Here is a 16077-nt window from a genome sequence, read left to right on the forward strand (position 1 = left end):
CAAACCTATTACTGAGAAATGTGATTGCACTACTGGAAAAAATTATTTACACTTTCATTCTAGAATTAACGACTTCTAAGACTGGCAAGTTGCATTCTTTATTATCTGTCCCCTGTGCTTTTACATGATTATGATCGATGTGTTAATTCTAAAATCATTTCTATTGCACCACATCGGGCAACACAAAACAAGCACAAACAAGTGAGGGACATAAATCTAAATGATAAATCTGCATTTAACAGAAATATTGGCCACCAAGTATGTGCAGGGCATTGCAACGGTTTCTTTACTTTCATCTTTCCAACAATTTTGACAGAACATTACATTACAAGAGGATAAAAGACCCAGGAAGTTAAACAACTCTCATGACAGCCTCACCAGGACTCTTTCCACTACACAAATACAGTTATCTGTCAAAAGGGGGATACCAGGCACCCGCTTTGGAACTTGTTGCATGTACAGAGTAACTCACCAGGAAGGTGTGCACATGTTCACGTCTCTTCTGGAACCAGGAATGCAGCTCCTGTTTTCTATCTTACACATTAATTAGCTAAGTTGTGACAGGAAGGCCAGGCAATAGCGTTTTTTTTTTCTTATGGTTTTGCTTGTTGGAAAAAAGGAGAAACTAGGCAGCCACATTTACGATGGAGGCTGTGTTTGTTTCACACAATGCTACTGCAGAGAACGGCTCTCTCAGGCTCAGCAGCATACTTCAGTTCACACCTCAGGTCTCACTGCCAGCTGTACAGCTCTGATATTTCAGTTCCCAAATCACAAATCAATAACCAATCCCTCCTTTTCTGCTATGTCTGTCAGTGACAGGCACATCGGTTCCTCAGCTGTGCCATCCCATTTTTCGGTGATAGAAACCATCTGACATTTCCTAACAGTAAGTAAAGAACTGGCCAAAGTAAGAACAAAGCACAACAGAGATGCTGTGACAGAGCCATGGTGGAGCTGAATCTGAAGGGCACTAGAGGAGCTGAGAAGCAAGTGCTTGAGAGGCAGATGCTCAGGAGCCTGGTGATGCCAAAGTAACTGCAAAAGTGAAGAGAGAGGACGATGGTGGAAGAAGTGACCCACAAAACACGAGACACCACAACGACTTTCAGTGTATCTAGTGACACAGACTTGCAATCTCAGCTGGACAGAAGCTGGAGACAACTGAGAGTTTGAGGCCAGTCAGGACCACACAGCAAGACCCTGCCTCAATAAAGTAAAAGTAAGTAAATAAAAAAAGATGTAGCTCCCTGGCAGAGCATTGACTGACACACGTGACACCTTAGTGAAAGCCCCAGCTTTCAAAACATATTAAATAAAAAGAAACTCTTAGTATTTTAAAACACTGAAGGCCAGACAGCTCAAACTTCTCACCATATATTTTGTGACGGCGAAGGTCACTATTTCAATGCCTCTACTTTCTGGTTTTCTCTAGTGCTAAGAACAGAATGTAGGGTGCTGCCCTTCCAGGCCGACCCTGTCGTTCAGCTTCATCCTAGATAATGGTTTCCTGAGAGAGGGCCTTTGCTCTGCAGCTTCAGCTGGCTCAGGCTGGTCTCACGATAGCAATCCTCCTGCCTCTGCTTCTTGAGTCCTAGAACTAGAGGAATGCACCACAGCGAATAGCAAAAGCAACTATTAGTTTTACTATCTGTTCACTATGCATTTGTAGTCAGAATTTTAGCTGACAAAAAAGGGCACAGATCTAAAATTTTCTAAATGGGTTAAGTTCTTTCTGCATAGTTCCCATTTACACAGTCATTTCTATCATTTTGAAAAGCAAATATTGATATCTAGTTAAGTGGAAAACCCACTAGCATATGATCTACATATGAACCTCACAGAACTGTGTGCACAGTAGCTGCTTAATGTGGCATGTGGCATGACCTACGCACACTTAGTCACTAAAACAAAACAGTGCCACGCGAAAGGAGTTCACCAGAATATGAACATTAAGAGCAAAATAAAATGTACAGTGTCATGGACTGAAAAGGAAGCGGAGTGGTTAAGAGAACCGGCTGTCCCAGGAGACCAGGAGGGGCAGTGAGTGGATGTGAGGTGGAAAAAGCACTTGCCGAGGACCCATCCACACTGCAGCTCACAACTGTCTAACTCCAGTTTATCTTTATGTACTTAAACATTTAACTAATAAAACAAACTAAACAAATAGAAGTATTTTTTAAAGTTGCCTTTTATTGTAAAGGCAAACTCTACAAGTTGCCTGAAGATAATGAATTACCCATGAATTAATATTACAATATAAAAAACTATTCGGATTTGGAAATGAACCTTTTGGGAAGTCATGGGTGTTTGAAAGAATGGTATAAATAATTTTGGTTTTCCAGGTTCTGAGAAGACAAGAGTGAGCTGCCAAGACCAGAATACCCGGGGAGCCTGTTGACTGTCTGACTTTAAAAGAAGGGGAAAAGATCTTTAGACAAATGATACCAGCACATGTCACTACTAGCCTGTGAACAAAAGCCAAACCCCAAAGGAGCCACTTCCAACAGTGCCACATCTGTGACAGCTCCCTGGGGAGCACAATTGATTTGTTCCTCCTCTGTGTTCTTTTCCAAAGCACCGAGTACGGCTCCACACACATGTGCAGCAATGCCTGAATGGACATTCCAACATAGGCTTCAAGATTCCTTTAAGGCAAGAGATTCTCCTGCTTGTCCCAGACTCTACTAAAGTGTAGGGTACAGGCAAAAATGCTGGATATTTCTCAAAACTGTCCAGTGAAATTCCCAAAAGGCCACAATGCGGTCACTAGTAGAACCCAAAGCAGAGAACAGCTTGCTTTTCAGAAAACAAAATTTAGCAGCTTTAAGTAAAACAACAATGGCCAATGCCTCAAAAGTACTTTCTTAGAAAGCTCTTCCAGTTTACTGTAAAGTGTATGTAATTTTAGACCTGGAAAAGACTGAAAAGTACAAAGAGGCATTTTATTGTCACCTGTGCTAATCCTGGGAGGTCGCACAGCATAAGGGTGTATACAGTACCAAGGAACAGGAGGGGTGGCTACATGGCCCACAAGGCAGACTTGGGAGCCGGAGTGGCAATCTTAGGAATGTGCTGCCACAGGTGAAAAGGATAGGTTGTGAAGACGCGCACATGTACAGAGAACAAGGACTGGCAAAGCCTCTAGGAGGGACATCAGAAACTCAGCCTGCAGCACCTCGAGAGGATGGGGGGAAAGTCTCAAAGGCACCTCAAGATGGTTAGTTCGCAGTACTCAGACTTGCTCCTTAGCAGTAAGAATAAGCAGAGTCAGAACCAGGTGGCAGCAAGCAAGCCATGCCAGCTAGGAGCAACCCAGGGCTAAACAGAGACTGAAAACCAAACATCTGAACTTATTCTTTAAAGAAATAAGTAACATGAACTCTTAAGAACTTTAAAATTCACATATATACTTCACAAAAATATCCTGGGCTCAGTAAAGATGAAAATCAATATAGACAATAATCTGATAGTCATCAAAGTATATAAAACCAGATTTCCTTTTAATAAAGCTGAGATCTAAAAGGAACTTATCCAAGGCCCTGCTGTGGTCAATGTAAGGGCCAGGATGAGTACTCTTTAGTCAACCACAATTCTAAAGGACTTGGTTGTTCCTTTCCCTGCACAAGGACAGTCCCTGAAAGAGCAAGGAGGGCCATGAAGAACACACAGAAAGTGGGGAGTGCGAGCATGGCATCATGAGCAAAGGAACCAGGCCTGCCCGCCTCCAACACTGCACAGGTTCTCACCATCACTCAGGAGCATCCCTCTGAAGTCATAAAGCGGCTGGTGGATCACAGCAGCCCCAGCAGCCCCCACTGCAGCTTTTCACGTGGGGCTGGGAGTAGCAAAGACCAAGAGCTGTAAACATGTGGTGATGTTTCTACCTTTGGGGGGAGGGCTCTTGGAGTCCTCCATAGACAGTTTCAGCTGCTGTATGAACTCGCCGCCATACACACTTCGTTCTTGCCAGATGTTCAGCAATCGTTCTAAAGGTTTTTTACAGCCTTCATCTGCCTCTCTGCCCAGAAAAGATGAAAAGATACATATACATAAGCTTCAATTTGTGTTTTTAATTAGGACATATTTGCTTAAAAACAACAACAACTGCCAAAATGATTTACGCACTTAAAACAAAAATGTGGTACATCCTGTGCTACTTGGATGCTGTCTACATTCCTCTGGTGGTGAGCTGGGAAGAGGCATCCAATGACCCAAGGAATCTTTTTTCCCTTTGCAAAGTGGAAGGAACGGGAAAAAGCTATATGATTGGTTTTAACAGACAGAAAACAAACAAAACTGACCATAATGATCTTGAACAGTTGGCTTTTTCAAATTTTTTTCAAATTTTTGACAATTTGAATATAATCCTAGACATATACTGTTGATTAAAATTAGCCAAACCTTTAAGATTTTAAAAGCATAAGTGTTTAAATCCACTACATTAACATCCCATACCTCTACATGCATAAATATGTGCATAGAATATGTATGTGCTAAATTTGTCTCAACCATAACAACTTTATAATGACTTTAACACTGGATAAGTCTGGGTTCTGTGTTAACACTCGTGTATCTAATGGATAATCTTGGGAAGCTCTGGAAATAATGCAGTCCTTTGTAATTTTTATCTGAAAGAATACCAGACTCAACAGACAGGAACTCCCCCCATCCCCCAGCACTGACAGCACTTCTGTGAAGCTCTGCTAACTCTCAGCCTGGTCTGGCCAAGTGTCCTACTTATAAATTACTAGTAGCAAGAGATCAAAGCACTAAGCCAGGAAATGCATGTTAATTTTTTTTTCAACTCAGAGGTAAGTCCTAGAGAAACAGGGATCCCTTCTGCCTCATCTTAAAGAGCTCAGTCATAAGCAAGCACTCTGGGGTTTATGCTAAGACACTCTAACTCTTTGTTCCCAATGTGTGCGGAACAGAAATGAGTTACTCTTACCCTCTCTTCAGCCAGTAACCTGGCCCAAGGGGCAGCCGTTTCCACTGAGGCTTCTCCAATAGCCTCATTACTGCTCTCCCAGCTTCCAGCCTTGCCCTCCTACAGCCTACTCCCCAGTTTGAATAATGTAATTCTAGCACCTCTTTGTCTTTTCACTCAGAACAGACACAAAGCCCTCACCTATGCCTCAGTGGGCCTGTCCTACCCTCTGCTCCAGCATCACTTCCCCAGACCCAGTGACTGGCACTTCTTGCTCTGCCTTCTTTGGTTTCACAGCCCCTCATACTTGCTTCACAGAATACTTGTTTACTCTTCCCATCTGAATGCAACTTCCCGACAGAAGGGGCTTGGTTTTCCCCACAAACACCATACTTTTTTTTTTTTTTTGAAGTAAATTTTTACAATTTTTATATAAATATACTTGAGTTCCAACTTTTCCACATCAAAGTAATTCAAGTCACAAATTAACCAAACTAACCGGTTTTGAAGTAAGGCACTAGAGTGAAGTAGAAGTCACTCTGGCACCTAAAATCAGATGTGACTAGAGCAGAAAAGCAGGTTAACAAAAGAAAGACCACCACCTTTTCGGGTTCCATGGACTTGATTCTACAATGAGAGTTCTTGAGGCTGGGAAAGAGATCACTTGGCAGTGTGCTTGCCTAGCGTGTACAAAGCCCTGACTTTGATCCCCGGCACTGCATAAACTGGGCATGGTGGTGCACACCTGTAATCCCAGAACTCAAGTGTTGGGGGAAGGCTGGAGAATCCATTCAAAGACATTCCTGGCCACACAAATTCTTTTAAGGCCAACCTGGACTACATAAAACTTGTCTCCAAAACAAAAAATAAATAAGTAATGTGTATCTGAGAACTGTCTAAATGAAAAAGTATTTGAAAATATGTGCTATTAAGCCATCAGGAGGGCTCCACCACACTCCCTGCTGGGATGCTCTGCCTCCCTGCAGCCCAAGAGGAGCTGGCAGCATGAACTGAAACCTTAGCAACCATGAGCCCAGATAGATCCTTAACCCCGTTTCTCTCTGGCGTTATTGTTCTTCCAGTGACTTTTAGAAAGCTAAGACAGAGCAAACCTAGAGGTGGCAGTGAGGGTGGACATTGTTCAGGACACGGCTCTCCTCCCTAACGATCGGGGTGTCTCGCCTGTATGAACATAGTTGTAAGTGAACGCCTACTCACTCTGCAGGAATAGTAGCAGAAATGCCTTCCACTAATCCTAGAGAAGGCTCTGGGTACTGGGTCTCTCCCCACCTCTGTCACAATTATTACCCATGTACCTTTCCCCTTTGCTGATTCTTCTGCATCCCTGGGTGCAATAAATCCTACCAACCATGAGACCTCCTAAGAAGTTATCCATCTGGGAGAAGTATGAAGACCCATGAATACAAGGAATTACCATATATTTGGCAACAACTCCTGATTTACCACTCAAGAACAAACCTAGAGTCAAAAATTAAGGCCACTAAGCCTAATGACCTGAGTTTAAAATCACTGGGACCCACACGGTGGAAGGAGAGAACTGACTTTGGAAATTGTCCTCTGACCTCTACGTGTTTGCTGTAGCACATGTACATACACTGAGTGTGTATACACACAAATGAAATTTTAGGTTTTTTTTTTTTTTTTTAAATTAGGGGGAAGGGAAGGTTCTTGAAGAAATGGCTCAGCAATGAACAGCACTTGCTACTGTTTCAGACCCAGATTCCCAGAATCTACATGGCATCTCACAACTGCCTATAACTCCAGTTCCAGGAGATCTGATGCCCTGTGTGGTCTCTGTAGGTACTAGGCACACGTGTGGTCACAGCAGGCACTCATGCTGACATAATGCCTATGTACATAAAATAACAAAAATTAACGTTTCTGTGAACTTTAAATTAGTTTACCCATGTGTCCATCTATAATTACCCCTTGGAACATCGAACCAGCCATCTCAAACTTAACATGGTCAAAAACAAAATAAAAATCATTTTTCCATCAAGTCTTCTCCCCAACCTTCAGTTCGAATCAGACAAAAACTTCTCTCTTTCCGCAATACCAGCTCCCATTTCATTTCTAGAAATCATGAACGTTTTACAAGAGAAGACTCCACTACAAAATAAGCACCGAATAACCAGGGAGAGCCTTCCCACCTCAACCAGCACCACAGCAGCCTCCTTCTGAACCCAGGCTTCTCACTAGTGTGTGTGTGTGTGTGTGTGTGTGTGTGTGTGTGTGTGTGTTTCTCCACACACACAAATAAGTATTGAGACAAGGTCTCTCAACTGTACCCAGAGATTGCTGGTTCAGCTAGTCTGACCTTTACCCACTGAGTCATCTCTTCAACCTAATAGGAGCCTTTAAAAAATATTAATTTGCTGGGCGCTGGTGGTGTGTGCCTTTAGTCCCAGTGATTGGGAGGCAAAAAGCAGGCAGATCTCTGTGAGTTCCAGGCCACCCTGGTCTACAGAGTAAGTTCCAGAACAGCCAGGGCTACACAGGGAAACCATGTCTCCAAAGAACACAAACAAAAACAAAAACTTTCTCTACTATATAATAAAAAGATATATACTTATCACCTTGTCAAACATTAGAATAGTTGACTAAAAAGAGATAATGTACAGAACTTTTTACAAATGATTAAACTTTTCATGAACTGTCAATAGTAGTACAATTAGCAAATGGATTAAGAAGGAGAAAATCCTAGTTACATGGTCAGGTTTTGTTTGCTCTAATTTTACCTGGCTTTTTATGTCTATGGGAGTTTTTCACTCCCTGGCTTACAGTTTTTGACCAGCATCCCATCAGAATAGACTCCAGGGAATATGGAACCCCTCCTTTCTGCCTCTCTGATCTCATCTGGGCCCACATCTCACTATGTTTACCATCTCCATTTCATCCCTTAGGTTCTCGGTTATCACCTCCTTACCCACAATGCTGGCAGAAGAGCCTATGCTAGGACGCTAATCTACTGAACTGTGCCCGTATCATTCAAAAGTACCTTGTTCACCTCACCACTATCATCTGCCTTCTTCCCTGCTCTTCCCCAAGCTCTGGATTAGTGTGTGGCATAGAACAAACAAACGCATGTTGAATAATCAATGTGTAACTCCAAACTTTAAAAAAAACTACTCGTAAGCATAACATGTTCATAGTCTCATTTAAACCACTACTCAAATCAAATGTACCCTAAAAACACTGTGTTTTCTCCTCTGAAATTAAAAAAAAATGTTTTTTTGGCTTGGGAATGAAAGTAAAGAAGCATCATAAAAATATTGCTAATCAATTTGGGAACTAATGGGTCAACTTCCTTTGTTCACCATCTGGTCACAGCAAAAGCACACCAAGAACACCTACTAAATTATTTTTGGTTGATGAGGTACAATAGTACTAAAGTAGCTGCTGTACTTTCTGTTCTAACGATAGGGTAAAGGAAAGAAGCCTAGAAACGCGGTCCATGCTGGACCTTAGACAGACGGGGACACAGGCAGGAGCTGGGAAGCACCAGGCAGAGTGTGCCCAGACAGTTCCGATGTCTTCTGTTTACACTTCTTTGTTTCCTTTGTGACAAGGTTTCACTACATAGCCTGGGCTGGCCTCTGGAATTACAGGAATATGTTACTATACCTGGCTTCTGTGTAGTTTTAAGATGTGCCCACATGCTAGGCAAGCACTCTGACTCTTGGTATCCACCTTCTAGTCCTTTCTACTTTGCTTTTTAGTTCTTTGCTAATTTAGAATAGTGAAGAATACAGAAGTGTTAGTTTATTATCACTGTAGGGCAGGAACAGTACCTTAACTTGTATCTTATGCCCAGTGAGTCACAAGTGTCCTAACTGAATCAAAGGGTATTTACTAACCCTGCTCAGCACCAGGTCAGACCGGAGTGAGAGACTATGTGGCCGCACCCCTGACCTGGAGGCTGCATGTAAGCATGTGCACGGCTAGAAAAAGGCAGTCCCTCCTGCCTGGAGTGTAGGACGTGGAGATGAGTGAGGAAGATACAGAGCAGACCTAAGACGGTCCCTGCCTTTTAACTCGATGAGAAACCTGGCTCGAAAACTTAACTTACACCCAAGGCTATTCACATGCACAGAGGCAGAGCAGAGCAGTGTCTCAGGCGTAGCTAAGTCTTAACAAAACAACAAACCCCAGACCCAGTCTCAGGTAGTTACTCTCAGCTTACCAGCTGTTTGAAGACTCAGTAATTTCCTCAAGTTACCAATACCTTCTGCTACTTCAGAGCCCACGTTCATCAGAAGCCAGCACCACAGGTAACAGCAAAACCCTCCAGCTTCAGAGTTCAAATGTAGTTTTTTAACATTTTAGACAACTAATTTTATTCCTTTAAACATTTCAAATCCTCCAAGCAATAATGCCTCCAACTCCTACAGAAGACCCTTTATGCACATCTTCTTAGGACTCCAGAACATTTTTTGTTTAATACACTAGTCTCATTTTCACTCTTCATGGTTTCTTTTGCAAAGATCTGTTTATTTCTGTGCATAATTATGAACATAGCTGTCTACCAAAAAAAACCCCAAACCCTAAATTCTCCTCCTGGGAACCTAGTGCACACCTATGACGGACGGGCAGACAGCGAGTGATGGAGGTGTAGCTGGTGTGAGCTCCACGGAGCAGCACTGTAGTCTGGGTTGCAGTTTACAACACTGGAGCTCAGCATCTACTTCTCCACACATTATCTGACTATTTTTGTGGTGACAGTAATGACTACTATTTTTAGCAAACTAGAAATCGAGAGGGAAATAAGAAAGTCCCAGGAACCAATTTCTGCTATTAAAGAGACATTACTAAAAGCCTCCTTCCGACTACTAGCTCTGGTTTTTGATCATAAGCTAGTGAGACAACTCAGCCACAGAAAATATACTCAAGAAAGAGATCCAGTGGTGAACTCAGAGGAGAAACATGTGATTCTGGCACCAGGATCAATCTCTTTAGTGTTCCAAATGTTTACTTGTCTGAGATGACAGTTAAGGACCCAGAAAAGCATAAAAGCATAATTTGATCTCCACAACAACTCTGTAAAGTACAACGTTGTCCATTTGCAAAGGATATCACAAAAACAACAGAACAAAAAGGTGGAAAATAGAAAACATACCTGGCAACATGAGAAAAAGCATCCACAAGGACAGATTCGAATTCTCTCGTGAACTCAGGTCCTTTCCTTTTACTGTTTTGGATGACATCATTTGCTAAGTACAGAAAAGTAAGCTTTCTATTCGATTTAGCTGGGGAAAAAAAATAGAAAGGACAATTTAACTTATAGTAAAACAATTCTAATTAGTGATTATTTAAATATTATTATTTTATACTTATATTATTATTATTAAATATTATTATTATAAAGAACATTAGGTATGAGAAGACGGCTTAGCAGGTAAGCACTTGTCATACAAACATGAAGACTGAAATTTGGGTCCCTAGCACTCAAGTAAAATACAAGGTGGAGGTGGGTTCCCTGGAGCAAGCTGGCAGCTAGCTTGCCTAAATTGGTGAGCCCTGGGTTTACATGAGAGGTCCTACCTTGGTATATAAAAGGTGGATAGTGACTAAACATCAACTTCTGGGCTCCACACACATGTACCTGCACATAGCAAGCAAATGCACACACACACACACACACACACACACTCTCTCTCTCTCTCTCTCTCTCTCTCTCCTCCTACACACAAAAAGAACGCTAATCTGAGTGTACCTCAGAGAGTCAAGCAGGTGTCTGAATAAAACAAAGGAATAAAAGAAAGGAGCTCTGTGAAGTCTAACTTGCACATCTGGGAATATAATTTTGGAAGAAAGAAATGAAAAACATTAGCTTCATTTCTGTGTTACTTTAACCAGGGTAATTAATTGACATAAAAAAATAAAGTTAGTTTAAAAAAAGTCTTAAAGATGAGCTGTCAATCTTAATGCTAAACCAAGGTGTCCATTTACGGTACTATGAGAGTGACCACACGAGTTAGGATTCAACTTTGAAGGATAATCTTGCAACTGATGCTCTCAGCTGAGAATCTTTCTTTGAGATGCCAATAACCATAGTCAGCCAGTGACACTGACTTCACAGTCCAGAAGATTCTCTAGAGACACTAATGAACGTTTATCTCAAACACAAACATGCAGAAATGCTATATTATTGTTGAGAATTTATATACATACCAAAGCAGAGTATGCAAAATTACAGTTCCTACAGACCCCATAATTCTTCTTTGTTATACTTACAAAATGTACAGTTTTCTATTACTCTATATGGTATCATATATTAAACCATAAAAGCTTCATATAATACACCTGAATTACAGTTGCTTGGGGGAACGTTATTGAATTTCCTGGCTTCCATGCACATAAGTTCTCAACCCTTAAGTCTTAATACTACCCTTTTTGGCCCCAGTTTTCTTTTAAAAGAAATAAATATGAATATAATAAAATGTTTCAAAACACTAAGTTTTCTTCAGTGCTACACAGAAAACTCTAGCAGTTTTTAATGCCAATTTTTACATAACTGTGTACCTAGTCCTTGTTCCACTACTCTCATTTTAAAAGAAAAAAAAAAAGGAAACTTAAAAAGTACAGCAAGCAGAAGACTTGATATTTTAAAGCTACAGAATAAGCAAATCAAAAATAGGGTTTTAAAAGCACATTATAGTTTGTTTTGAGACAAGCTCTCAATATGACTGGCTGCATATTTAGACAGGGAGATACTGAACTACAATCATTACCCATCTAGTAATAACCTAATTTAGATAGATAAGATTATGAGAAACTTATACTTATCTTAATGATTATTCAAAAGCAAAACAAAGTCAAGCATAGTGGTACATGCCTTAGATCCCAACAATGGGAAGGCAGCAGCAGGTAGATCTCTATGAGTTTGAGGCTAGCCTGGTTTACCTAGTGCTAGCAAGTTCAAGGCAGTCAGAGAGACATATTGAGACTGACACTCTCTCTCAAAAAAAGAACAGGTGTCAAGATAAAAATTCCAACAGTTGATACAGTGTTTTTGTTACAAATATGGCATTGCAGCAAAAGACTGGAGAGATGATTCTGCAGTTAAGAACATTCCTATAGGTGCACATCCTTCTCCAGGGCCTGATAAGTGTAGTCCTCACCCTCATCAAAAAAAACAAAAAAACAAAAAAAAAAAAAAAAAAAAAAACAAAAACAAAAAAACATTTTCTTTGCAATAGATGGAGACCATTGCACAAAACTACAACCAATCAAAATGTAGTTGCGGAATCCAGTCTCAATGAGTACATCTACAAAACCCTTGCACCCAAGGCTCAGGGATCAGGAGAAAGAGTAGAAAGATTTTAGGGGTTGGAGCCAACATGACAAGCTGAATAAGGACAAAATAGATATGCTAACAAGAAGAGGAAAGGCCACCAGTCCTCAACCCTACACAAGGAACTACAGACAAGAAAGGAGTGCTGAGAGTGGGAGGAATGGTCTTCACCAGGGAAGAGCACACCAACTGTTTATCCAGCACAAATGGTCAGCCTGGTCAGCCCTGAAAGGACACATACAAGTAACATCATAGAGACTGTTCAGGTTATACTTAAGAATATACGTATGTACATATAGGTATGTGACAACAGTTAATAAAAAAGAGGAAATGAATTTGAGAGAGAACAAGAAGGGGTTTATGGGAAGGTTTGAAGGGAAGATAAAGAAGGGAAAAACCATTATTATATATAATCTCAAAAAATAAGAAACTAATTTTAAAATGATGCAATTAAAATGTCATATGAATTAAACAATATAAAATGAAGAGTGAAAATAGAAAAGAGGAATATAGCACTCTATTAAAACATATTAAAAGGTCTTAGTTCTCATAGGTACCTAACTACGTAACCCAAAACTCAGGGTGTACACTGTGGTCACTCAGATCAGGGTTAGTACAGCTTTTCCTTTCAGAATTTTTAAAGATTATTAATTTATTTTAAAGAATTTTTAAATATTATTTTGATTAAAACAAAAGACCAACTCACTCCTACAGCTGGGCTTGACACATGCCTTTGATTGAAGCACTTGGGAGGCAGAAGAGAGCAGATCTCTCTCTGCCAGTTCCCAGCCAGCCAGGGCTACATCCCGAGACCCTATCTCAGGAAAAGAGCAAGCAGACCGGCTGCTTTTTCACAGGACCAAAATGTGGCTCCCAGTACCACATGGCAGCTCGCAATCACCTAGTAACTACAGTTCCGAGGGATCCGATGCCTTCTTCTGGCCTAAATCACATTGGGTACCCTAAAACAGAAATACAAGTACCCTGTGTATAGACAAACTGTGACACAGTCAACACAGTACACACTTTCCACTACTCCAACTCTGGGTAACAATATCTTTCCTCCTCCTTGCTGAGTGAAGTTTAAAAAACTAGCTAATCAAAAATGTTGATGTGTAGAGGAAGGCTACAAAGTATTCTGGAAAGAGGAACTATTTACCTACATTATGGCCACAGTAACAAACAAACATTTAAAAAAATTCATCTTAGCCACACACACCTTTAATCCTATCATTTGAGAGGCAAAGACAGATAGGCCTCTGTGAGTTTGAAGCCAGTATGGTCTACGTAGCAAGTCCCAGATCAGCCAGGGCTAGATAGTAAGACCCTCAAAATAGATGTGAAGTCTCAAAATAGACAGGTAGATGACAGGTAGGTAAGTAGAGCAAGCAGCTAACAGCACTGTAATACCCAACTATTCCACAAAGGAAAGAAGTTCTACTTACAATCTAAAAGGACTAATTAATTATTCCTAGAAAGTGGAAAGAAAATAACACATTAAAAACAGAATTGATTCCTAAATGAGAGAAAATAATTTTTCTAAGTACTTTAGTGATAATGCAAAGACATGGGTAATGTCTAAGACAAGGACAACATCCTCATAGGCACAAATGGCCATTTAAAAAAACTCAGAGTAGGCTAAATCGCAAGGGGCTAGTCAGTTTCAATGTCAGGGTAGAAAACCCTTTTATATTTTAATATAGGGGTGTTATCTGTTCATAAGGGACGCTGGATAGGAGATGAATACACACTTCAAAGCTTGGGTAAAAACTCTAGCTCTGCAAAATTCAATCTGGTAGCCATCAACCATGGGGGCCAGTCAATACTTAATTGAGCTAATAAAACTGAGGAACTGAATCTTTGATTAAATACGATTATAGTATTTATTCCTTTGTCACCATTTTAAATGTCCAATAGCCACATGTAGATAGTAACTGAGGATAGGCTATTTCTCCACTGGTGAAATGAGAATTCATGCCAGATTAGAATATATTAAAGGCTGGTTTATTGGGAAGCTGTTCTCCAGCAGACTAATTCACTGGCCCCAAGGAAGGCCAGGGAAGTCGATATGGGTGCAGGGGGTGAGGTGAAGAAGAGTGCTCAAGCAGAGAGAAGAGGAGAGAGTTGAAAATGTCAGGATTAATAGGGTTTTAATAGCTTTTAAGAGCTATTAAATAGCTTTTAGTGGAAGAGCAGCCCAGACCCTGGACTGAAAAGTTCAGGGTTGGGGGACAGGGTATGCCAGGTAGGGATTGAAGGATGCTGGGAGAACCTGGAGGCCAGGTCTGCTTTGTTATGTAAAATATGCACCCCAGTTCCTGGTCCCAGGTCCAAAACCAAATCACCCAAGAGCAGCTTCCCAATAAACCTGCCTTTAATATAATCTAATCTGGTTTGAACTGGCTCATTTCACCAAGCGGAAAAATAACCTACGAGTTGCCTTGTAGAAAAGAGAAACACAGCTCTGAAACTGCCACAGAAGAGTTACACCAGTGCCACTCAGGTCCTCTCTTTACTCAAACAGGAAAGCTAATTGTTAGCTGTGTGACAGACACAATTCCGGTGCAGAAGGAACCTAGAGAAGAGACATACCGGATGAAGTAAAGGCAAGTGGTGGGGTGGAGGGGATGGCCTCCAAGTCAGAGTCTTGAGTCTTGGTATCAGTCCTCCCTGGGCCCAGGGCCCAGTTTAGGCCCCAAAACAAGTCACTGGCCTTGCTATATCTTTATCATCTAAGAAATGGGGTTAAGAAAGTCAGCCTACTTGCTATGTAAGGCCCATCAGATAAGATGATCGATAAAAGCGCTTCAGCAACGAAAGACTTCTCTATATGGCTAGTTTTCAGGAACTCAAATAGAATAAGGTGAAGAATTGAGAAGGAAGGGTTCCCAAAAGAAGTCTGAGATGGGCTGATTTCATGATCAAGAGACTCTGCCAAAGAGATTCAGCAAGTCACCAAAAGTTTTCCCATGTCTCCACAGATGCTGTAGATATGCTTTACCTAACTGCCCCAGGGAGCTGAAGGGATACCTAAATCAATCATAACTGGGAGGCTCTGCAAGAAGTCTCACGAAAAGCTCTGGAGTTTGGTGCCTGCCACATAGCTTCATCAGTGGGAAGACTCTGACTATACTGTTCTCCACTGCAGTTTCCTCGTCTACAACATAGAGCAGAGACACTCAGAAAGTGTCTTACTTTCCACTAAGCTTCAACTCTTCAGTCTTCTAAGGAACCCAGCACAGTGTGAGCTAGCACTGTACCTACACTGTAGCAACCTGAAGGCAAAAGACCAAGTGGTACACTGAACACTCAACAGTCCTAATTTACCACTTCTGCAGAAAGCCTGCACTGTGCCCACAGCACACTAAAATGCTTACTGAATTGTCCTGGCTTCTTACCAAAATTTTCTTTGTTGAACCCTATGTTTTACCCATCTGTAAAATTCCTATTTCAAAAGGCCCCAAGAATTAAAAACAGAACAACAAAAGAACCACCCAGTAGAGTAGCACAAGCCGCTAATCCTAACGTTTGGAAGGCAGAAGCATGTGGATCTGAGTTCAAGGACTACATAGGGAGTTTCAGGCCAGGTAAGGATAAATAGTAAGGTTCTGTTCTAAAGCAAAAACAAAAGCAACCTGCATAATGATAGTGGCATATTATAAAGCCATAGTAACAGAAACCATCATCACCTCCATTTTCTATATGAAAAATATAAAGGACACAGAGGTTACGCTGTTGGGATAAGTGACAAAGACAGGCTTAACTTCCAGACAGTGGACAGAAACAACTTTGCATCCAATACAGGGCCTAACAAGAAACAGACAGAGCTCAG

At 41.1% G+C, this 16077-nt stretch overlaps 1 protein-coding gene across 2 annotated transcripts in view; it reads right to left on the reverse strand.

The window, feature by feature from the left end:
- RPRD1B (regulation of nuclear pre-mRNA domain containing 1B) overlaps window positions 1-16077 on the reverse strand; it is a 41620-nt gene that overhangs the window by 24442 nt on the left and 1101 nt on the right. For both annotated transcript variants that reach the window (XM_080925246.1, XM_080925245.1), the window contains exons 2-3: window positions 10068-10197; window positions 3888-4021 (exon numbers count right to left, since the gene is read on the reverse strand). In XM_080925246.1, coding sequence (XP_080781372.1) covers window positions 3888-4021; window positions 10068-10197 — 264 coding nt within the window. The remainder of the gene's footprint in view (window positions 1-3887; window positions 4022-10067; window positions 10198-16077) is intronic.

The sequence above is a fragment of the Micromys minutus genome, assembly GCF_963924665.1.
Source record: "Micromys minutus genome assembly, chromosome: 11".
NCBI classification, from domain to species: domain Eukaryota; kingdom Metazoa; phylum Chordata; class Mammalia; order Rodentia; family Muridae; genus Micromys; species Micromys minutus.